This window comes from Balaenoptera ricei, chromosome 7 (assembly GCF_028023285.1).
Source record: "Balaenoptera ricei isolate mBalRic1 chromosome 7, mBalRic1.hap2, whole genome shotgun sequence".
In the NCBI taxonomy this organism is placed as follows: domain Eukaryota; kingdom Metazoa; phylum Chordata; class Mammalia; order Artiodactyla; family Balaenopteridae; genus Balaenoptera; species Balaenoptera ricei.
Window position 1 is genome coordinate 11,803,737 of NC_082645.1, and position 24,817 is coordinate 11,828,553.

General features: G+C 41.1%; 1 protein-coding gene across 2 annotated transcripts in view; it reads left to right on the plus strand.

Moving 5' to 3' along the window:
• Nucleotides 1–24,817, plus strand: part of CNTNAP5 (contactin associated protein family member 5) — an 887,247-nt gene that overhangs the window by 375,733 nt on the left and 486,697 nt on the right. For both annotated transcript variants that reach the window (XM_059927107.1, XM_059927108.1), the window contains exon 4: nt 21,583–21,730. In XM_059927107.1, coding sequence (XP_059783090.1) covers nt 21,583–21,730 — 148 coding nt within the window. The remainder of the gene's footprint in view (nt 1–21,582; nt 21,731–24,817) is intronic.

The window sequence follows — 24,817 nt, forward strand, 5'->3', positions numbered from 1 at the left end:
TCTAACACTGTTCAGAATTCCTTAAATGTATTCTGGGACGTACAGACTGTTGAGACTGGTATAGATTGACCTCAGAGCACTCGTAAAAGTTGTTTGGCTTTTTAGTTTCCTTTGTAATCAATTTCCAAATATTAGCTATTTTATTTTACTTTACTTTTATTTTATTTTACTGTACTATTTTATTTTACTGTACTATTTTATTTTATTTTACTTTACTATTTTATTTTACTTTATTTTATTTTACTTTACTATTTTATTTTATTTTATTTGTATTTTTTCTCCTCATCATTTAATTTAGGCATAGAAATGGGAGCATTTCATTAAGTGAGCATAGTTTTGGTTAGATTTGAATCCATGGCTATTTACCGTCGGATATCGCGTGGTAAAGTGTGGAGACTGTGTAAGGTGGTGTCCCCAAGCTCTCTGGTCTTCAGGTGTCACACTTCCTTTAATTCCCAAGTGGCATCAGTCAAGCCTCCATTTTCCACAACTGCTCTGGCCTCTAAAGTTTTCTGAGATGCTAAAGGAATGCTTCCTTGTTCTTCAAATCCATCTGGGCTGTTACTCTTTATCTCAACCAGGAGGACTCGTGGCCTTTTGCTGTATCAGGATCTACTTCTGCAGATTCTCCAAATAAGAATATAGGTCCCTCCTATAATATCTAAAGTCCAGGTAAAACTTATCTGGAGGGTTTGGAGATAAGAAGAAAGCTTGAGAATAAGTAAAAGAAAATTACAACACAGAAAAGCTTCAAACTGGTGATCACGTATTAAAGACCCTAGACTTACATGTGGTTCAGCACCTCCTAGCAGGTGACCTGGCCCAGCATCTCTGTCCTTCACCCCTGGCTCAGAAGTCCTTTGCAGAGACTCACGTAACTGCCCCCACAGGGTACCTCTGACCAGTCCTCCTGTGCTCCAAAGCCAGGGGAACATACTTCTCTGAGCTTTCTCTAGGGGCCTGGTGAAAGGGGGCAGCATGCAGTTTCCCCTGATACCGACTAGGGTTCTTGGCCTCTTTAATCGATAGAAATTGATAAGAGGCCAGACAAGAAATTCAGGCAAGGTGTTATTGTGGCCCCTGCTGCAGCAGGAGAGAGCGAGAACAAGCCTCAGGTTCCCTTGCTCATTCCCTCGCTCCCTGGGGGGGCGTTGGGGGGGGTGAGCTGGTTCCTTATATGGGGTGAGGGTAGGGGTGTGCCCAGGGGTCAGCCTGAGGGCTGGCTGAGGTGGTTTGCCCACCCCTTAGGTGGTGCCGTATTCAGGGGGCAAGCGCAGTACCCTGCTTTTGCTCCTGGCTCTACAGAAGTGCCAGTTGGGTTTTTGGTCTTTTTGTATCTTGTCTATAATTTGCCCCAACTGCACATGTACGCCGTTTATGGGTTTTTTTTTCAATTTATTTATTTTAGTTTATTTATTTTTGTCTGTATTGGGTCTTCGTTGCTGTGCGCGGGCTTTCTCTAGTTGCGGCGAGCGGGGGCTACGCTTCGTTGAGGTACGCGGGCTTCTCATTGCGGTGGCTTCTCTTCTCCGTGGCATGTGAGATCTTCCCGGACCAGGGCTCAAACCTGTGTCCCCTGCACTGGCAGGCGGGTTCTTAACCACTGTGACACCAGGGAAGCCCTACACAGGTATTTTTAGTGCCTTAGAGTTTCCTTGTATTTTGTTTCTGGAGGAGACATTTGTCCAGGTGCAAGCACTGCAGCAAAGGGTCCCACATCCCAGGGCCCAGTCTGTCTCATCCCCACCCCAGGTTCAGGCTTGTTCTGGGCACAGGCCACTTGCCATGGTCCCAGGTTTCATCTCATCCAAACAGGATTGTGGCTTGGCTTTGGCAGAACCACGAGGCCCATTGAAGAATTGTGCTTTATTTTCAACGAAATGAAACTGCAATTTCTCCCTGTTAGGAATGAGAAAACACGATCAGCTGTAAACCAGCAGCTGGTCCTGGCTTCTAGCCACCAAGGTTTTAAAGTGTTGAGAGTAAATTCGAGAACCCTCTGTAAGAGATGTCAGTTTTATTTCATACATTTCTAATACCTAATTGTTCCGGCTACTGTGTGCTTTCTCTAGCCATTAATAATAAGAGAATAAAGAGCATGGAAGTAGGAGAGACAGAAATGACCCATCACTGGACCAGCATCTGAAACACAGCCCCTGACAGCATGCCGCTTAGGCTCCCATGGATACCGTGAGGCCATCCTGATCCTATGCTGACAAGTGACATATTAACAAAGAGGAGGAGAAGATGAATCGTCAACATGGGATGAGTGTTTGCTGCAGGCAGGAATCGCTCAGTATTTTACACGTACCATCTCCTTTCATCCTTACAACAGCCCTCTGACATATACAGAGCTGTTATCCCCATTTCACAGAGGAGGAAACAAAGGCACAGAGAGGTTCAAATACTTACCCAGGTCCCAGGGTGATGAAGACAAGATTGCAGCCCATTTGGCTGAATTTCACTCTTGCTTTTCACTGTACTCCCTGCTCTGAGAATCATGTGTTCTGCCTGCATGCCAAAGGAACCTAGTCAAGCTCAAATCTAGAATCTAGGCTCAGTGTTCCATGAAGGTGTCAAGGCCTCATTTCATGGCAGTGTTCTATTGGTCTTTTTTTTTAATCAGTAAAATAGGAACTAAAATACTTTGGATCTTACCCCGTGCTAAATGCAGGACTAAAGACTCTTCCAAAATTTAAATTCATTCAGAAAATGAAGGCTCTTATAGATGACACAAGTGTGTCCATTAATAAAGCAAAGGAATGAATAAAGATGTAAATGGGGAGTGTTGGGCATGGGATCTATATGGTGAAGGTTTAGGTTTAAGTACATTTTTAATACATAATGCTAGACGTATGGATGTTATCAGATGGATAGTATATACATATATAAATTTATATATATAAAACCTTGCTCTGAAAAAGTGTATTCTATATATATATATACACATATAAATAACATATAATATTTCCATTTTTAATACATAATGCTAGACAGGTATGGAGTTTATCAAATAGATAATATATGTATAATGGATTATATTAAGTACAATGGAACATATACATTATATAAATATTATATATAATATTTTATATATAAATGTATATAAATCCCTGCTCTGAAAAAGCATATTCAATATATATAATATATAATATTTACATTATAAATATATGTAAATATAAATATTTACTTGTTTAATATGTAATGCTAGACAAGTATGGAGGTTATCAGATAGATAATATATATATATAATAAAATGGATTAAATAAAATGGAATATATATAATATTACATATATTTTATTATATACTTATATTTTATATGTATATTTAAAATACTTCTCTGAAAAAGTATATTGTTTCATGGTACAATCAGGTAAATGCACAGACATCACTACAATACAAGGTAGCAAGTATTAAGTGCCATGATGGAGTTAGAAATCATGCATGAGGGCCGCTCAGAGGAGAGAGAGAAACAGCCACGTGGAGCAGGGAGGAAGGAGGTTTGAACCGATGGACAGACTGGGCTCAAATCCCAGCTCCAAGTCGGGCAACTTACTGACCCCCTATGTCCCAGATATTTTGTCTCCCAAATGCCCAGAACCAGCATAGGATGTGAGGAGGACTGATGTGAGAACAGGTACTTGCACCATCATCTGCATCCAAGAAGTGTTAGTTTCCCTTCCTCCTTTGCCTGGGGAACTAGGATTTGTTTAATAGAGAAGTCAACATATGACATGGGCTTGAAGAATAGTTATGACTGAATTGAATATGTAGAATAATAACAATAGTTAACACTTAACGTCAGTCATACCTTATTCCAGAACTTCATACTTCATGCAAGAAGCATTCTAAGCAATATCCAAGCAATATACATGAGTATATTATTATTCTTTAGAATAATTATATATAATTATATATAATTATTCTTTAGAATAATTCCAGCATGAAGTGTGAGCCATCTTCAAGTTAACAAATACACACATACAGAAATCCCTGCCTGTATACACACACATACACACACACACACACACACACACATTCCTCTCAACCATCCCTTGAGGGATGCACTTTTATCCCCTTTTTAAAGTAGGGCAAATATTAGGACAGAAAAGTTAAGTACTTGCCCAAGCTCTCACATCCAGTAAGTGGTGGAAGAAGGATTTGAGCCTGGGCAGCGTGGTCCAGAGTGCATCTTCCTAAATCCACATGAAAGTACCTCCATAGCCCAACAGGACCGAAATGAGGTTGCATGGAACATCTGTGGCCAATGACAGTGAATGGCCCCGTTTGGGGAGTTTACAGTGCATTCAGGGATTGTGAGAAAGAAGACTCATAAAAGCAGAATGAGATCAGCTTCGAGGGCGTTGAATATCAAACCGAGGAACTCGGAATCCCTGTTTGACTGGGTTCGGACGCTGTCAAAACTGCAGTCAGAACACGTGTAGAATCATCAAGCTGGTCAGTCTGAAAATCACTCTTTAAATTTGGGAATGAAGCAAAGTGTGAAGAGGGCCTGAGTGTCCCCCGCTGCAGCGAGGTACAGACACATTTATGCAGCCTTGATCCTCCACATTTGATACAGAGCATGCAGACGTCCCTGCTGTTTATGCACAAGAGCCACTGAAAGGATGATTGATGTGAGCAGTGGAAGTCACCGCTGAAAACTGTTGGAAAAAGGGAATCAATGAATAGTTTTAGGGGATCTGGTTTTGGATAAAAGAAGCTTTACTGCATGCTTCCTTTCCTATGGATTATTACCTCCACTTAATGGATGAAGAAGCCAAGATTCCGAAAGATGGTAGGAATGGCCTTTGGCTACACATGAAGTAATGGTAGGTGGTGAATTTGAAGGGTCTCTTCCACCAAAGCTCTGCAGCTTCATGCTGCATCGTGCAGTCAAGGGTCGATAATGCTTCTCAAGGGGGATCAAGGTTAAGAAGAAAAGTGAAGAATGGAAACCTCGTGTATTTTCCACCTTCTGGGTGCTACAGTTGTGTAGGGTGCTAGAGACAGAAAATGAATGAAGGCACAGGTCCTCGAGATGACTGCTGTCTAGACGCGGAGACCACCATAAATGCATCCATTCTGGACTTTTTGCTGATGTGTTACTGTGGCAGAAGAGATAATAGCTCTAAACCAAAAGAGTATCACCAGCTTAAAGGAAGCATTTGCTCGTGTGCTTGAGGGAACCTGTAGCAGTTTGATATGGTAGAAGGAAGGCTGGGGAGGAGAGAAGAAGCAGGAGGTGGTTTGGAAAACAGGGGGTTTTATAGGGCATATGGGGAAGTCTCTCCTTGATCTTAAAGCTAATGAACTCTCTCGTCAGATGGGTTAGATAGGAGTAACACTAGAGGGGCAAGAATTGTCTGGAGGCTGTTGTGGTACCCAGGAAAGAGCTGATGAAGGTGGGGATGTAGATGGAGGGAGGGGACCCATCACCAGATATTGACTTTGGTTTTCACCTACTCAGGGGCAGACCTCAGAGCTTGCAGCAAATATTCAGGTATTTTTTCTTAGTTTATTAGCCAAACTAGTATCAGGATATTAATTATTTTAGCGTATAAAATTGTCCCTCCCTCCCTCCCTCCCTCCCTCCTTCCTCCCTCCCTCCCTCCCTCCCTCCCTTCCTTCCTTCCTTCCTTCCTTCCTTCCTTCCTTCCTTCCTTCCTTCTTTATTCCTTTGTGCTTCAAGTGTCCCTTTTAAGAATGGAAATTCTGCTTTTTCCCTAGGAAGGGTCATTGCTTGAGTTACTGACAATTTAACAGAAAAAAAGTTGAAAGTCACCTAAGAGCAAAAATGGGACAAAGGAGTGAGGGAGAAGAGAAGGAGATCCTGATGAACTTAGCCTATTACGTGGTTTTGCCAGAGGCTGACACGAAGTTGAAATCACTCTGCAGAGTGCTACTTTGAGATCCAAATCTCAGGAAAATGAATGAAAAAAAAAAAAGAAACAGAGACATGATGTCTGCTTTCATGTTCCTTTTTCCAGTGGCAGCCTGCTGTCTCTTCAAAGGTCCCTATTCAGGGAAGTTAAATTATCTTAGGAGAAAATCACCTACATGACAGGTAAATTGAGCCTTATCTGCTGGTGTAGAAAGTGGTATTGGAAGGGAGCCTGAAAAGCTCTGGGGAGGAAATAATGGTAAGATCATCCTAGAACATTTTAGTTATCACTTGGTCCTTTTAGAGCGAGCACCAGTCTTGGCCAATATATTGTACAGGACAGTAGGAACCAGACCCACAGTCTGCAGGTAGCTTGTGGGCTCAACAACTTGACCTTGTAGGCACAGATTATCATCAAGGAAGAAATATGAACAGTGTGAGCTATCCACGAGGTTCTCTGATGCTTCTTCCTTGGATAGTTCCTGATAGACTGGGTAGCATAGGATTTCTTAACTATGTACATTGAAACTTTACTCTCTTCTTGTCTCTCGGAAGTGCCCTAGTCCAAGAATCCAGAGCATTAAAGAGCTGTGATAGTAGAAGGAATTCTAATATGTCATGATTTCCATTCCCCCTTTAACTAGGAATGCTCTTCATTGAGAAAACGTCTGAAAACTCCTCTCTTGGTTTGTCCACCAAAAGCTGTGAACAAGAACTTCCCTTATTATGACATTGTGCTTGCATTTCTATGGAACACAATTAAGAGTCTCCATGAACAAGTAATAGGCTCTATGATGAAGCAAATTAGGGGAGCAAAGGCCGTGGGTCATTCCTTCACTGAGTAAACCTCTATGGGCCTCGCCTGTGATTCTAGGAGAAGCCATGCGATTCTTGCAGTGCCATGGAGAGAGAGACAGAAATGCAAATAAATGTATGTATTTAGTCTTTCAGGTGGTGATGCATTTAGGAAAGAAAATAAAGTGAGATAGGAGGGCAGGTGATGTCGGGCAGGGGAAAGGAGTTGGGGAGATCACCTGTTAAAGCTATGGCGATGCACATAAAAGGCTGGCCAGCTGGGCAGACTTTCTGTCTTGGTTTTTCTATTTTCCAGTCGCTCCGTGACTACCCTGGACGTGCTGGTTAATCTCTTTCTTGCTCTGGCTCCCGCCCTTGCTGCAATATTTATCCTTAATGCCAGGTCCTATGAGAGGAGGCCAAGCCCTCCTGTCAACTCTGATGCTCGGTTCCCCATTTCACCGAGGAGGAAGTCCAGAAAGCTTTCAGTTTCTTTTTCGGAAATTGAAGAAGGGCAAGAGCACTGTTTCTTTTTGCTTTAGTGGAGTATGAAAAGCCTGATTTTGCTAAGTGGGTATCTCAGTCTTTTCCAGGCATGCATCGTATGGTCAAGCTGACATACACGTGGGTGTTATAGTTCTCAGGGCAGAGATGGAAACATAGGTATATGACACACATCTCAACAGTCACTTTAGTCCCCTTTATACATAACCCAGCAGAAGTCGCACAAAAATCAGAACTCCGAACAAATACAGCAATGGCAATGGAGGACTTTGGTGTCATAAGCGTATACTCATTTTTAAACAAATATTTATCTTTATCTGCATCGCATCCTCAAGAATAACTAGCAGTCTGGATCATCCAAGCCAGTAGACACTAAAGCCACATTTCTATTTAGCTGTGCGTTGATAGACATAATTTCTACATTATTAGTTGATTATATTTTATTTTCTAGTAAAACGTGACCCAGACACAATCGTTGTCATAGAGAAGATGACAGCCAGTTGTGTACCTAATGTTTCTATTGTTCTAGGAAGAGTTTTGAGCAACTTAATTGAGAAACTTCCTTCAAATCAATAATGCTTACTTGTTAAAGCAGAAGCCAATGGTGATTAGGAAGTCCTTCAGCTTCTATTTTAAAAACAGCTTTACCAATGCCCTTTCCCAGTGCTTGTAACACTTGAAATGAAATGAACTCTATTTGTGCTTGAGTTATTGGTGGAATAGTTTTAATACCGATTACAGAGGACCACACTGGTTCATCAAACTAGGAGAATGGCGAGGAAACGGGATATGAAGTTAATTACTTTTGATGGGGTAAGTGGAGGTATAGAGATCCAGACGCTGTAGACTTGGTGCTCTGCACCTGTGAGAAGCCAGCTTTTTCTGCCTGAGGTCCAATGCTGGTCCCTGAAGGCACTGGCCCCTCCAGTGGGAAAGGCATTTCATTGAAGACATTCTTTGCAATCTCGGTAGTTCCTCAGTAACTTCTTCTGGCACTTCTTACCCATCCCATCATTGGAAATATGCAGGGGTACATGTGATGCATTAGGATGGGGGTTCAGCAGTGTGTTTGGAGGTTTTAATGAGATTTGCATTGCAAATAACTTTAATATGGGTAAATTAAGAGTAAAGTGGGGAATTCCCTGGCAGTCCAGTGGTTAGGACTCTGCACTTTCACTGCCGAGGGCCTGGGTTCGACCCCTGGTCAGGGAACTAAGATCCCACAAAATGCATGTGCAGCCAAAAAAAAAGAATAAAGTGGTTAACATTAGGACTTCACTTAAAATTCCATTTTCTGAACTGACCAGACAGCAACCAAGTTTCAGGAGGATAGCTGACAGCTCGGGTCAGGACACGGAGACTAGGAGAAAAATGACAACTTGGGCATTGATTGCACAAGAGCACATGCACGATAAAGGTTGTGTCAGGGCTGGGATGGGAATGAGGAAACACTCACACCCACTAGAGGACATTTCTACCGCCGAATACGGAGGAATAAATAAATATCTCTTCAGTGGTACAGTTACACAACCTGGAAAGAGCAAGAACATGCAGTTCCTAAGATAAGAGAACAGGACATGAGTACATGACTGTAGCTCAAATTGTGGTCAGTACCAAATGGGGATGAAAGTTTTTCTCGACTGTTGCCTTGAATCCTTGAGTTGTCCCTCTGCTTTGGAGGCCATAACCAGGCAAAGGGAGGAGGATGGAAAGTGGCAAGGATCAGTCATCCTCTTTACCAACTATTAAGATCAAACTAGAAAGGTGGGACAACTCGAAAACAGCAGGCAAAGGCTGGCCTGGTGGTCCTAGCCTCATTAAATAACTGCTTCTATGAAATTACAGGTAGATGTACCACAGATGCACTTATCATGGGCAATGCACTGCAAACAAGTTAGAAAAAACATTCAATAGTTTAATTATCCTTTTTACCTCCTTCAAGTCTATAATTTTAGAATCCCTGTCGGCAAATAGTGGCCAGTGCCTAACACCTACTTTTCATTTCCTTTTCTCTAAGTGCCTATCTGAAACACATTTAACGCGAAGCCCTGAAGAGCAGTTTGGACCACTGGAGGCCTGAGTGGGTTTATCCATGTTAGTTGTAACTCTGTGGTTTGCATGTTAATTACCACCTGCCTTATTAAATGTATCTTATTAAATGCCAAAAGCTGTATTTTTAATTAACTCTGGGCTGCTAGAACCTTTCTTAGTTTAAGTTTTCACTCTTTTTTGGGGGAGGACCCTTTGAATGTCATTCAGAAAATTTAAGTATGGTTGGCAAATGCCTTGCGTGGGGTTAGAGGGTATTAATAAGAAGTCATTGCTGCAAAATATACTCTCAAACAAAGATATTTGTACACAAGAATTAGCTATTGAAATCTGTCTTCCTCTCTTTCTGTCTCTGTCTCTCTCTGTAAGAGTATGGCTTGTATTGGTGAGAATCTACTATGTGCAATGTCATTTGCATATAGTTTTTAATGTAAGATTCACAACCCTGGAGATTTTATTTTCACCCTTTTCCTGGTAAGGAAACCAAGATTCATAAACCTTATGACCCTTTGTTCATTCACTCAGTCATTCAGCAACTCACTAGTAACAGTGTGAGAGACAGGAGACTGTGCAATTCACTGATTTTGAAACAACTACACAGATTTGGTTTGGGTTACTGAATGCCGTTTCAACGTACCTTTAAGAAATACTGTGTTTGAGTTACTTCACTTAGTATGATAATCTCTAGGTCCATCCATGTTGCTGCAAATGGCATTATTTCATTCTTTTTTATGGCTGAGTTATATTCCATTGTATATATATACCACACCTTCTTTATCCATTCATCAGTCAATGGACACTTAGGTTGCTTCTGTATCTTGTCTGTTGTAAATAGTGCAGACAGAGAAAGACAAGTATCATATGATGTCACTTATACGTGGGGTCTAAAAAAATGATACAAATAAACTTATTTACAAAGCAGAAATAGACCCACAGACATAGAAAACAAACTTACGGTTACCAAAGTGGAAAGGGAGGGAGAAGGGATAAATTAGGAGCTTGGGATTAACATATACGCACTACTATATATAAAATAGATGATCAACAAGGACCTACTATATAGCACAGGGAACTCAATCTCCTGTAATAACCTATAATGGAAAAGAATCTAAAAAATAATAGATAATATATGTATATGTATAACTGCATCACTTTGCTGTACACCTGAAACTAATACAACACTGTAAATCAACTATATTTCAATAAACATTTCAAAAAATGAAATACTTTGTTCTATGTGCTGGGCTAGACACCCCAGTTTAAAATAACATGTGATCTGTATCCCCAAGGGAGTTACAGTCTAAGACCCTTGCTGGGACAGCAGAGCGAATCTCAAGGTTGCTAGGATTAGCACCCAAAGCTCATCCCCTTTCTCTCCCATTTTACTGCTTCTCTTAATATGGACCGTGGGGCTGGGCGGTGTGTGTGGCAGAGCTCCAGACTTGAAACAGAAATCTCCCTGAGAATGCCTGATATTCCATGTCAAGTTTACTGAGGCAGAATTTGGTGGTTTCACCTGTTACTTCTTGCCTGGACTGCGGTTAGGCAGATTCACATCTTCCCTGGGGCACCCGGATGCTTGCAATCTGGCTGCTGGTCAGAACAGTCAGTGCAGGCTGGCTCAACATGGTGTATTCCTTGAATCCAAATGAGAGGCTTGGGTGGCAGGGAGACCAGAACTGTCCACTATCCATTAATAAGTGCTAGGCATGGTCCCCCTTAGCCTCGCCATTTATGCCCAGTCCATTATCTGGCTAAGAAAGCAGGAAAAGAGCATCCACACCTTCATCATGATCCCAGGATCTTCCATTCATCAACCAAAATGTTGTTTAATGTCAAGGAACGGGTATCATAGGAGAAGAAGCTGCAGGCTGACTCTGACACTCTCCCTTCATTTACCTGGGGACCCTTCCACCTGCTTAAGGATGAGGAAGCTCCCCCATCCCCCCCCCCATGAGTCCACTCTGTGTGCTTGTTTCCTTTTGTAAGTACGTAGGGACTTAACATCTCTGATTCTCAAGCTCCTTTCACTCTAGGGATAGAAAGGGAGCCAGAAAAAGCAACTTCTGCATTGTGTTCCTGCGTAGGGACAAAATCAATGAGCAGTTTTGTCAAGAACCACATGCGGGCTTCCCTGATGGCGCAGTGGTTAAGAATCTGCCTGCCAATGCAGGGGACACGGGTTCAAGCCCTGGTCCAGAAAGATCCCACATGCCGCGGAGCAACTAAGCCCGCGCCACAACTACTGAGCCTGCGCTCTAGATCCTGCGAACCACACCTACTGAGTCTGCATGCCGCAACTACTGAGCCTGTGCTCTAGAGCCCGTGAGCCACAACTACTAAAGCCCGTGCACCTAGAGCCCACACTCCGCAACCAGAGAGGCCACCGCAGTGAGAAGCCCACGCACTGCAAGGAAGAATAGCCCCTGCTCACCGCAACTAGAGAAAGCCCATGCGCAGCAACGAAGACCCAGCAGAGCCAAAAATAAATAAATAAATAAATTTAAGAACCATATGCATGATATTTTAAAATAGTAATGATAACATGTATCTGGTGACAATAGTGTAATACCTGAACCCAAATTATGTATAATAGCATTTGAGGTGGGGTGAGAACAAAGCAGACCTCTGACAAGTAATGTATGTGATACTGTTCAGAATTAACCTCTCTGATCCCTGGGGTTTCCTGGTGAGGTGGGGACACTATATTGATTGGCTGCACCATTGTAAGATGTATTCAGAGAGGCTAAATGTATGTGTGTGGGTATTTGTGAGCCAGGGCCGCCTTCCTTAGTGAGGAAGTTGGCTAAAACCTTCCTGATGATAAACCAAGTGAAGTAAACTAAAATATGCAGAGGGCCAAGCAATCTTCTGGTTTCAGAAACCTGACATAAAGAGGTGATATTGGGAATGGAGTGAAAGGGTCACTGGGCTTTAATCAGAATCTTTATAAACCAGTCCCTATTTGATCCTTTCTTATTACTTATGATTCCACTTAAACTCTCCCAAACTCATCTTCTCATCTTTAAAATAATACAGATTTCCTACCTCACAGAGATGTTATGATCAGATTAGGTGATGAATTTCACTTCTCCCCATCAAGCACATTTCCGCTCTGATTTCTATCATCAGAGCTTAACTCTGCCCTCCCCCGGGATTTCATACGCACGGAATCACACAGTCTGTGCTCTTTATGGCTGGCTGCTTTTATTGGTTAGTAGAATTCCAGTCTACTAAGCTTGTGAGTTCAATCTACTCTTTTTCTATCTTTCTGGAGTGGGAGCGTAGAGTTTTAATTTTATATTATTCCTCATATAAAAAAAGGATTTAAAGCCATTAATTGTCTTCTAAGAACTGCTTTGGCTACTTTCCACAAATTTTGATACAGTGTTTCTATCATTGCTCAATTTCCATTGTTTTCTAATTTCTATTGTGGTTTCTTGTTGACCTGAGGATTATTTGGAAATGTGTTTATTAACTTCTAAACATTTGAGAGTTTTCTAGATAATTTATTATTATCAATTCCTAATTTAATTTAGTTGTGGTTAGAAATCAAACTATGGTTTCTTTGGAACTTATGTTATTGGGTAGGATATAGTGTCTCTTAGTGAATATTCCATGTGCATTTGAAAACAATATATAATCTGCAGTGTTCAGTGAAGTATTCTATGAACAGTAATTAACCAATTTCTCTGATAATGTTGTTTGAATCTTTTATATCCTTGCTGATTATTTTTGAATCTTTGTTGTAGGTGCCTGTGCCTTTAGCTGTTTTTATCTTCATGATGAAATGACCCTTTATAATTTTGAGAATCTCCCCTATCTTATAATACAGCCTACTTTGTCTGATATTAATAGAGAAAATTCAGGTTTATAGTGCCTATTATTTGCATGTCATGTCTTTCCCCACCATTTTACTTTCAACCTGTCAATGTCTTTATTATTAAAAAAGAGTATCATACAGAAAGTACATAAAAAGGCCTTGCTTTTTTATCCAGCCTGACAATTCATGCCTTTTAATTGCAGGTTTACTCAGTTTTCTTTTTTTTTTAAACATCTTTATTGGAGTATAATTGCTTTACAATGGTGTGTTAATTTCTGCTGTATAACAAAGTGAATCAGCTATACACATACATACATCCCCATATCTCCTCCCTCTTGCGTCTCCCTCCCACACTCTCTATCCCACCCCTCTAGGTGGACACAAAGCATGGAGCTGATCTCCCTATGCTATGTGGCTGCTTCCCACTAGCTATCTAATTTACATTTGGTAGTGTATATATGTCCATGCCACTCTCTCACTTTGTCCCAGCTTACCCTTCTCCCTCCGTGTGTCCTCAGCTCCACTCTCTATGTCTGCGTCTTTATTCCTGTCCTGCCCCTAGGTTCTTCAGAACCATCTCCCTTTTTTTTCTTCATGAGTCTGGCTAATGGTTTGTCAATTTTGTGTATCTTCTAAAAGAACCAGCTTTTAGTTTTACTGATCTCTGCTATCATTTCCTTCATTTCTTTCTCATTTATTTCTGATCTGATCTTTAGGATTTCTTTCCTTCTGCTAACTTTGGGTTATTTTTGTTCTTCTTTCTCTAATTGCTCTAGGTGTAAGGTTAGGTTGTTTATTTGAGATGTTTCTTGTTTCTTGAGGTAGGATTGTATTGCTATAAATGTCCCTCTTAGAACAGCTTTTGCTGCATTCCATAGGTTTTGGGTCGTCGTGTTTTCATTCGTTTCTAGGTATTTTTTGATTTCTTCTTTGATTTCTTCAGTGATCTATTGGTTATTTAGTAGTGTATTGTTTAGCCTTCATGTGTTTGTATTTTTTACAGATTTTTTCTGTAATTGATATCTAGTCTCATAGCATTGTGGTCAGAAAAGATACTTGATACAATTTCAATTTTCTTAAATTTACCAAGGCTTGATTTGTGACCCAAGATATGGTCTATCCTGGAGAATGTTCCATGAGCACTTGAGAAGAAAGTGTAAGCTGCTGTTTTTGGATGGAATGTCCTATAAATATCAACTAAGTTTCAATTAGTGTTTCCTTATTTATTTTCATTTTGGATGATCTGTCCATTGGTGAAACTGGGGTGTTAAAGTCCCCTATTATGATTGTGTTGACTTTCCCTTTTATGGCTGTTAGCCTTTGCCTTATGTATTGAGGTGCTCCTATGTTGGGTGCATAAATATTTACAATTGTTATATCTTCTTCTTGGATTGATCCCTTGATCATTATGTACTGTCTTTGTCTCTTGTAAGAGTCTTTATTTTAAAGTCTATTTTTTCTGATATGAGAATTGCTACTCCAGCTTTCTTTTGATTTCCATTTGCATGGACTATCTTTTTCCATCCCCTCACTTTCAGTCTGTATGTGTCCCTAGGTCTGAAGTGGGTCTCTTGTAGACAGCATATGTATGGGTCTTCTCTTTGTATTCATTCAGCCAGTCTATGTCTTTTGGTTGGAGCATTTAATCCATATATATTTAAGGTAGTTATCGATATGTATGTTCCTATTACCATTTTCTTAATTGTTTTGGGTTTGTTATTGTAAGTCTTTTCCTTCTCTTGTGTTTCCTGCATAGAGAATTTCCTTTAGCATTTGTTGTAGAGCTGGTTTGATGGTGCTGAATTCTCTTAGCTTTTGCTTATCTGTAAAGTTTTTAATTTCTCCATCGAATCTCAGTGAGATCCTTGCTGGGTAGAGTAATCTTGCTTGTAGGTTTTTCCCTTTAATCACTTTAAATATGTCCTGCCACTCTCTTCTGACTTGCAGAGTTTCTGCTGAAAGATCAGCTGTTAACCTTATGGGGAGTCCTTTGTATGTTAATTGTTGCTTTTCCCTTGCTGCTTTTAATATTTTTTCTCTGTATTTAATTTTTGATAGTTTGATTAATATGTGTCTTGGTGTGTTTCTCCTTGGATTTATCCTGTATGGGACTCTCTGCGCTTCCTGGACTTGACTATTTCCTTTCCTATATTAGGGAAGTTTTCAACTATAATCTCTTCAAATATTTTCTCATTCCCTTTTTTTTTCTCTTTTCTTCTGGACCCCTATAATTCCAATGTTGGTGCATTTTATGTTGTCCCAGAGGTCTCTGATATTATCCTCAATTCTTTTCATTCTTTTTTCTTTATTCTGCTCTGTGGTGGTTATTTCCACTATTTTATCTTCCAGGTCACTTATCCGTTTTTCTGCCTCAGTTATTCTGCTGTTGTTTCCTTCTAGAGAATTTTTAATTTCATTTATTGTGTTGTTCATCATTGTTTGTTTGTGCTTTAGTTCTTCTAGATCCTTGTTAAATGTTTCTTGTATTTTCTCCGTTCTATTTCCAAGATTTTGGATCATTTTTACTATCATTACACTGAATTCTTTTTCAGGTAGACTGCCTATTTCCTCTTCATTTGTTTGGTCTGGTGGGTTTTTACCTTGCTCCTTCTTCTGCTGCATGTTTCTCTGTCTTCTCATTTTGCTTAACTTACTGTGTTTGGGGTCTCTGTTTTGCAGGCTGTGGGTTCATAGTTCCCGTTGTTTTTGGTGTCTGCTCCCAGTGGGTAAGGTTGGTTCAGTGTGTTGGGTAGGCTTCCTGGTGGAGGTGATTCGTGCCTGTGTTCTGGTGGATGAGGCTGGATCTTGTCTTTCTGGTGGGCAGGACCACGTCTGGTGGTGTTTTGGGGTGTCTGTGGACTTAATATAATTTTAGGCAGCCACTCTGCTAATGGGTGCGGTTCTGTTCCTGTCTTGCTAGTTGTTTGGCATGGGGTGGCCAGCACTGTAGCTTGCTGGTCATTGAGTGGAGCTGGGTATTAGCGTTTAGATGGAGATCTGTGGGAGAGCTTTTGCCATTTGGTATTACATGGCGCTGGGAGTTCTCTGGGGATCCAATGTCCTGGACTCGGTTCTCCCACCTCAGAGGCTCAGGCCTGACACCCAGCCACAGCACCAAGACCCTGTCAGCCACATGGCTCAGAAGAAAAGGGGAAAAAAGAAAGAAAGAAAAATAAATAAATACAATAAACAAAAGTTATTAAAATAGAAAAAAATTATTAAAAACAAAAAAATTAAAAAATAATTAAAAAAAGGGAAAGAAAGAAGAGAGCAACCAATCCTAAAAACAAATCCACCAATGATAAAGTGCTAAAAACTATACTAAAAACAAACAAAAAAACAAACAAACAAAAATGGGCAGTCAGAACCTTAGGACAAACGGCAAAAGGAAAGCTATACAGACAAAATCACACAAAGAAACATACACATACACACAAAAAGAGAAAAAGGAAAATATATATATATATATATTAAAAAATTTAAAAAAGGAAGAGAGCAATCAAATCAATAAACAAATCTACCAGTGATAATAAGCTCTAAATTCTAAACTAAGATAAACATAAAACCAGAAACAAATTAGATGCAGAAAGCAAACCCCAAGTCTACAGTTGCTCCCAAAGTCCACCACCTCAATTTTGGGATGATTCATTGTCTATTCATGTTTTCCATAGATGCAGGGTACATCAGGTTGATTGTGGAGATTTAATCTGCTGCTCCTGAGGCTGCTGGGTGAGATTTCCCTTTCCCTTCTTTGTTCGCACAGCTCCTGGGGTTTAGCTTTGGATTTGTCCTGGCCTCTGTGTGTAGGTCGCCTGAGGGCATCTGTTCTTTGCTCAGACAGGACGGGGTTAAAGTAGCCGCCGATTAAGGGGCTCTGGCTCACCCGGGGGGGGGGGTACCAAATGTGGGGTGAGCCTGCGGCGGCAGGGGCTGGTGTGACATTGCAACAGCCTGAGACACGCCGTGCTTTCTCCCGGGGAAGTTGTCCCCGGATCATGGGACCCTGGCAGTGGCAGGCTACACAGGCTCCTGGAAGGGGCGGTGTGGATAGTGACCTATGCTTGCACACAGGCTTCTTGGTGGCGGCAGTAGCAGCCTTAGCGTTTCATGCCCGTCTCTGGTGTCTGCGCTGATAGCTGTGGCTCGCATCCGTCTCTGGAGCTTGTTTAGGTGGTGCTCTGAATCTCCTCTCCTCATGTACCCTGAAACAAGGGTCTCTTGCCTCTTAGGCAGGTCCAGACTTTTCTCCCAGACTCCGTCCCGGCTGCTGTGGCACACTAGCCCCCTTCAGGCTGTGTTCATGCAGCCAACCCCAGTCCTCTCCCTGGGATTCGACCGAAGCCCGAGCCTCAGCTCCCAGACCCCGCCCGCCCCAGTGGTCGAGCAGACAAGCCTCTTGGGCTGGTGAGTTCTGGCCGGCACTGATCCTCTGTGTGGGAATCTCTCTGCTTTGCCCTCTGCACCCCTATTGCTGCGCTCTCCTCCATGGCTCCAAAGCTTCCCCCCTGCCACCCCCCGTCTCCTCCAGTGAAGGGGCTTCCTAGTGTGTGGAAACTTTTCCTCCTTCACAGCTCCCTCCCAGAGATGCAGGTACCATCCCTATTCTTTTGTCTCTGTTGTTTCTTTTTTCTTTTGCCCTACCCAGGTACGTGGAGAGTTTCTTGCCTTTTGGGAAGTCTGAGGTGTTCTGCCAGCGTTCAGTAGGTGTTCTGTAGGAGTTGTTCCACATGTAGATGTAGTTTGTATTTGTGGGGAGGAAGGTGATCTCCATGTCTTACTTCTCTGCCACCTTGAAAGTGCCCCTCAGTTTTCTTTAAATGAATTATCAATTGGGAAAGTTTTAAGTTCACCATCTTGAAATTTCCTTTTTATTTTTTGCCTCTGTATTTACTCTTTTCTCATTTTCTGTCTCATTTCGTCTTAAATGAGGATTGGTTTTTCTGCTGTTGTCATTGTTATTTTATTTTAATGTTCCATACTCTCTTTTATTAGCTTTGTGGCTATACCTCTTTGGTTTATTTTTATGCATCTTTGACATTGAAATTTACTTCAAATTGATGTTATACCATTTTATATATAACCATAGGGCCTTACAATTATATATGATTGTAAGGGCCTTACGGTTATATATAATTATATATAATTATAATTGTATAATTCTGTTTAGCCTACATTCCATCCTTTGTGGTTTTATTGACATATGTTTACTTCTACATTTGCTATCAACATCACAGTATACTATTATTTTCCCTTTAAACTATGTATTGATGTTTAAAGTGTTTAAGAAAAGAAAGAAAAATTGTCTTATATTTAGCCACCTATTTACAACTTTGCTTACTCTTCATCCCTTCTTGTACACGAATGTTCCATCTGGAACCAGATCCTTTAGACTGTAGACTTATTTAGCAATTCTTTTTTTTTAAATTTATTTATTTTATTTTATTTATTTTTAGCTATGTTGGGTCTTTGTTGCTGTGCGCAGGCTTTCTCTAGTTGCGGCGAGCGGGGGCTACTCTTCATTGCGATGCATGGGCTTCTCATTGCAGTGGCTTCTCTTGTTGCAGAGCATGGGCTCTAGGTGCTCGGGCTCAGTAGCTGTGGCTCACAGGCTCCAGAGTGCAGGCTCAGTAGTTGTGGCACACAGGCTTAGCTGCTCTGCGGCGTGTGGGATCTTCCTGGACCAGGGCTTGAACCCGCGTCCCCTGTACTGGCAGGCAGATTCTTAACCACTGCACCACCAGGGAAGTCCTATTTAGCAATTCTTAACAGTGGAGATCTGTAGGTAATAAATTATCACAGCTTTTGTTTCAATGAAACAGTGCTTATTTTTCCTTCAAATTTGAAAGCCATTTTTGCTGGATGTAGAGTGCTAGGTTGAGAGTTTCCTACTTTTAGCATTTGTTGGTCTCCATTGTCCCCGTGAGAAGTCATCTGTCATTCACACTGTTGTTCAGTTGTTGTCTTCGGTAGTTGAGCTGGCTTTGAATTGGTGGTAGCTTTAATGCATCTAGGAGGGCCTTGGGATCCAAGCACCTGGAGAGTAAGATCTGTCTTTGCTTTTCATTCTGGCCTACAACTTCTTGCATTGCTAAACAATGATTGTCTTTGACCTTGTGGAAGATGAACTGATGAACCTGGTGAGAGTTTTGTTGCAGCTTCCTTTAGATTCAGTCTGCTTCTAGCTTTATGTGTTTCGGAGGTGATTTTAGGCTGCTACCTCCAGGAGGGCTCTGGGACCATGCATTGCACACTTTGAAATCTCGTAACTTTGAGACCTTGGGTTTGCTTGAATGTGAGCTTATGAGACTACAAAACTGCAAATAACATGGAATAGTAGGACTTTGAGACTGTGAGATGTTGAGATTGCAAGATTGAAAGATAGAGTCAGAAAGAATAAGTCATTTGTCCAGTGTTACAAAGTCACGCCAGGTTGCTGCCCCTTTGGATGAGAATCCAGGATTTCCTCTTCAGAGCACACAGAACCTGAGTTAAGAAATCCTCCAAGGGATTTCCAGCTCCCAAAATAAACCTTTTTATCTAGAATTATACAACCAGGATTTCAATGTCAGTTTAAGATATATTCAGTCTACAAATCACATAGAACCCAAGACAGGTGCCCCCATTACCCTCAGTGTGAATAAAGGCCTGTTTAAAATTCAGTTTCTATAAGTGATGCTGCAAACACAGGGCCTTTACATGCTTGGGGAGTGGGTTGTAGCAAACACAATTAACAGGGAATCCAGAGAACTGAATGGAAGTCTCCCAAGTTAGGCTGTAGAAAAACATGAAATACCTTCAGTGTGTCTAAAAGAGTGAAAAACCACCAGAACTTCTGGCCACCCCCCAAACTCATATTTCAAAGAAGTACATTTTAAAAAGAGCTACACTCTACAGGGAAGAGTCCTTCCTAGGTGGGCAAGGGATTGAGGAGGTTTTATATCTGCACATGTTGCTAAAATTGGAACAGGACATGTGGAAGATAAACCTGCTAAATAGAGCCATTCTTTTCTGGATTGAGACAATGGCCAAACCTTTGACAAATCCACAGAGAAGAATGTTGGATTTGAATCTCAAGGAATTCTTCTCCTCCAAGTCATTCTCCTGCACCAGAGTTTTGCTGCAAAGTAGAAAGAGAGCTTCTCCCTTCTTCATAAGCCACCATGTGATATATAACAATGATTATATTAATTGCAGAATACCAGAGTTATTAGTCAGTGGGTGTTTTGTGTCCAGCAGAAATGTCAGATTGTTCAAACTACCCTAGATTCACAGATGTTATGAGGAGACAATTAAGGTTGAGGTTTGGATCATTGAAATGGATTCCATTCCATACATACATCCTTTACTTGCTGTTCTCTTTGGCCATTTGAGAAACCAATGGATCTTCTTTTTATTGTTTGGTATTGATATGACATTAGCATGCAGGCTTTATCTGTGAATATTTGAGTCAGAAAAGAAGGTAGATGGTAGCTCATTCATAATGAAGCAGGCAAATCAGTGTGCTAGCTCACATCCTACCTTAAAGATTAGGTAGAGTTGGGCTGATGAGAAAGTTCTGGGGATGGATAGTGGTGATGGTTACACAATAATGTGAATGTACTTTATACCACTGAACTATATACTTTAAAATGGTTAAAATGGTAAATTTTATTTTATGCATATTTTACCTCAATGGGGGAAAAAAAAGATTAGGTATGAGACTTTGGATTCGATCTGCAGAAAAAGCTCTACTCCAGAAATCATTCATCCAAATGAAGGCTAGGAGGCATAATTTTCATGTGCCAAATATCTCACATGCTGTGTGTGCCTTTGCTTAAACTTCACAAGGAAATGTGAATATAAATTACATAAAAATCAGAGCCTCCTGTTCTCCCTCATGGAGCAATTAACAACGGAATAGTTGAAAATTGTGTGACTGTAGAAAAACCATAGGCTTTGGAATAGGGCAACTTTGGAATTGAATCATAGACTAATTACTAACCAATTAGATGATTTGAAGATTTGTTTTTCCTCCTCCTGTCTCTATCTCTCGGCTTCAGATTTCTTTTTAATCTGTAAAATAGTAATAATGATAATGGAAAGTGCTTAGCGTAGTGACTGGCTTCAATTAATGGTAACAATTACTTCTGTGAAAGCCTCTCCTTCTAAGAGGAGATTTTTCAGTTATCTTCCATACTGCAGTGATTATGAACATTAGGTGTATCAGAATTTCATTGTGTTATTTACTTAGTATAGCTTTTAGATGTCATGTCTTATGACTTACTAAGATTGACTTATTTATAAAATGTGGAGGAGGGAGTTTCTTAAAGAATAATGTACAGTATCTCTGAAAAAAAAATACTGTATAGGACATAATGCAGAATTTTCACCAAGGTCAGATTTCATTTGAAAGATCTGAGAAGTTGAAGGGCTTCTCTGAAAGTTTATGGAGCGACATAGGTGGGTTTCCACATATGGTCCTTGAGCTCACGTGAAGGTGCTGCCATGGTGTCGCAGACCTCACCTGGCCTCCTTTTCTCCCCACAGACCTTTGCAGGAAACATGAACGCTGACAGCGTGATGCACCACAAGTTACTGTACTCTGTGAGAGCCCGGTTCGTTCGCTTTGTGCCCCTGGAGTGGAATCCAAGTGGAAAGATCGGCATGAGGGTTGAGGTCTATGGATGCTCCTATAGTAAGTACCCACATGGATTATCAACACGTGTGTGTTGGCGAGTGGCACGACCCAAGCTGTATCAAGGTTACTGACATTGAGAATGCAATCTCAATCGTTTTAAAGTTATTTCTACACTTTAATGACTTATGCGTATTTGAAACTGTGAAATTCAACCCAGAGGTAGAAAAACTCTTTTTTTTAATCTGTACAAGATTTATTTCATTAACCACAATGTTTAAGAGTGACGGTATGCACCCTAATACAGAAGGAGTGATTCAAAATCCATCGAGTTAAAGGTCAGAGACAAAGTCAGTGGCTTTGAATTCCCAGTCAGTAAGAGTTAGAAAGCCGTTTCACTTGCCTTGGAATGGTGACACATAACATCAGTAGATCGTTGCTTTGAGAGATGGTACTTATTTTAAAGGTTGGCCTTAAGCTTCAGTAACAGTGTCGTCTCATATCCTTTGTAGTCACAGCTGCACCCTAACCGAACTGCTTTGTTTTCTGTGGGGCAGAGAGCAAAATCTACTAGCTCTTAGGTTATTTAGGGATGAAGTAACTTGGTGGTGAGAAGATGCTATGGGTTTATCAAAAAAAATGTTCAAAATGAAGAGCTCTTGGAGTTTGAGATACCATTTGCCTTTGCAATACTAAAATAATTTAAGTTTAGTTCTTTCCTAGAAGTGGGGTGAAGTATTATAAAACTCTCCCCTTCCTTGTTCTAGAAGGGAAAGAGAAGAAACATTTCAACCCAGGGTAACACATGAAATGCTTCTCTCTTAGAATTATGCAGGCCCTCCATCCCTCTGTGAGTTGTTCTGGCTGAATTTAAAAGTAGGGCTCCATCCTGCAGATAAGGAAGCTTGTAAACACCAGTAGAACTGGCAATCACTCTAGAATAAAATTATTCAGGGAAGGTTCCCATCCCTATAACTCTTCTCTGCAGGTTTTATATTGAAATCGAAAATTGCATCATAATAAATTGTTTTTCTGTCTTAGCAGGGACGTCTCCTGCTTATAATGCTAAAACCCAATGACCCCTCATGAATGAACAAATTTGATTACTACCACTTTAAATATAAATTAGTCCAAGAGATCCTTGTTTATGGTTACAGGAGTGCCTAATGTGTTATATACTTGTACTGTTTTCCATAGTGTGATCTACTGAAGGCTCACATCAGGGTCAACTGAGTGCTCCTTAAAAATACACTTCCTGAGTCCTGTCCCATACATACTGGATTGTGATTTCTGGGGAGAGGGACCCAGAAAGCTGAGTGTTAGCAAGCGCCTCAGGGAAACTATGGACATAGAGTCTCTACTAAAAATAAAGTCCTGCACAGAGGGGAATGACCTGTGAAAAGGTTGTCTTTATCTTGAACAAGTACTTTCAGAAAGAATGTGTTTTAGAACAGATGCTCCAACCAACCACTAGACCAAGGAGAGACTGCCTTGTGCTCCAGCCCTTCCATCCAAAAGCATAGCCATCTACAAGGCAAGGGCGTGCGTGCTTCCTAACCCAGGATCTGTGGGGCAGCCAGATTCCCATGCTACCTCTTCTCTTGATTACAGTTGTCACTGCTAATGTTACCAAATGCAAGTTCCTGTGCCCAATGCACAGTGCAGCCAAACAAACAGAAACATTGGAGTTTGGAGCAGAGAAAAGTTTATTGCAGGGCCGAGCAAGGAGAACAGGTAGCTTGTGCCCAAAAAACGCCCCCAAACTCCTCAAAGGGTTTCAGTAAAGCATTTTTAAAGGCAAGGTGAGGGAGGGGCGTGGTTGGTTGTTGCAGATTTCTTGGTGTCAGAATCCTTTGTTCTTGTAGCTGTCCGCATAGGTCACATCATGATGTTCTTGTAAATCTCCAACAAGACAAATATTATTCTCTGTTCTGCAACTTTTTATCTTTAAAAGAGTGGAAAAGTGTTATTCCCTTAAAGGTCAGAACATTGAGAATGGGCTGTCCTGAATATTTCAGGCTATAGACAACATTCTTAACTTGAAGCAAAAGCAATAGAATACAAAGGTTAAAAGAAACAGATCTAATATGGAGTCAGATTTGTTCTTCCCTATTACACTAGGAGGTTTATTTTTAGGTACAACATGAATCATTCATGCTGAAATAAAAAGTGTATTTATATTATTACTTAAGCCATCTATTTTGGTGTGATAATCCTATTTCTCTTTAACACGTCCTCCTACGTTTGTTTTCTCTGTCCTGTCAGTTGTCCTTGTTTTCAGTGCCCATAGCCCTGCATGCTTGCACAGGAAGACTCATAGTGTCAAGTTAAATAATTGACTGTAGGGTAGAGAGAGACCTTTGAGCAACATGTTTAGTTTTTTCTGATGATGGACCCTTTTGAGAATCTGATGACAGAGAAGAACCATCACTTAAGAAAAGTGCCCACTGTAATATGCAAGATTTTCTACAAGATTAAAAGGTTCTCAAATCCGCTAAAGCCCAGATCTTGGCCAAGCAAAGGGCTCCTGACATTGAGGTAGCTTTGTCCTACATGGAATCCTCTCCAGGAAAGTTCTGCATCTAATAAGTGCATCCTCTAAGGAGATGAATTACCTTCAGGTAAATAGTGTGAGTGATGGGAAGTTAACCCCCTTGGGAAGCTGTTGGATACAGAACACCCTTTTCTGGGATGATCCTCCAGCTGGTACTCTATAATCTTCAATCACTAGTCCTGGGGCTTTGTGCTTTTCCTTTGGAAAAAAGAACACGTCCCTCTCTCTCAGATTGTATATAAAACCAAAACCTCGGGGCTTCCCTGGTGGTGCAGTGGTTGAGAATCTGCCTGCCAATGCAGGGAACACGGGTTTGAGCCCTGGTCTGGGAAGATCCCACATGCCGCGGAGCAACTGGGCCCGTGAGCCACAACTACTGAGCCTGCGCGCCTGGAGCCTGTGCTCCACAACAAGAGAGGCCGCGACAGTGAGAGGCCCGCGCACCGCGATGAAGAGTGGCCCCCACTCGCCACAACTAGAGAAAGCCCTTGCACAGAAACGAACACCCAACACAGCTAAAAATAAAATAAATAATAAAAATAATAAAAATAAAGGAATTCCTTTAAAAACAAAAACCAAAACCTCAGCATGTC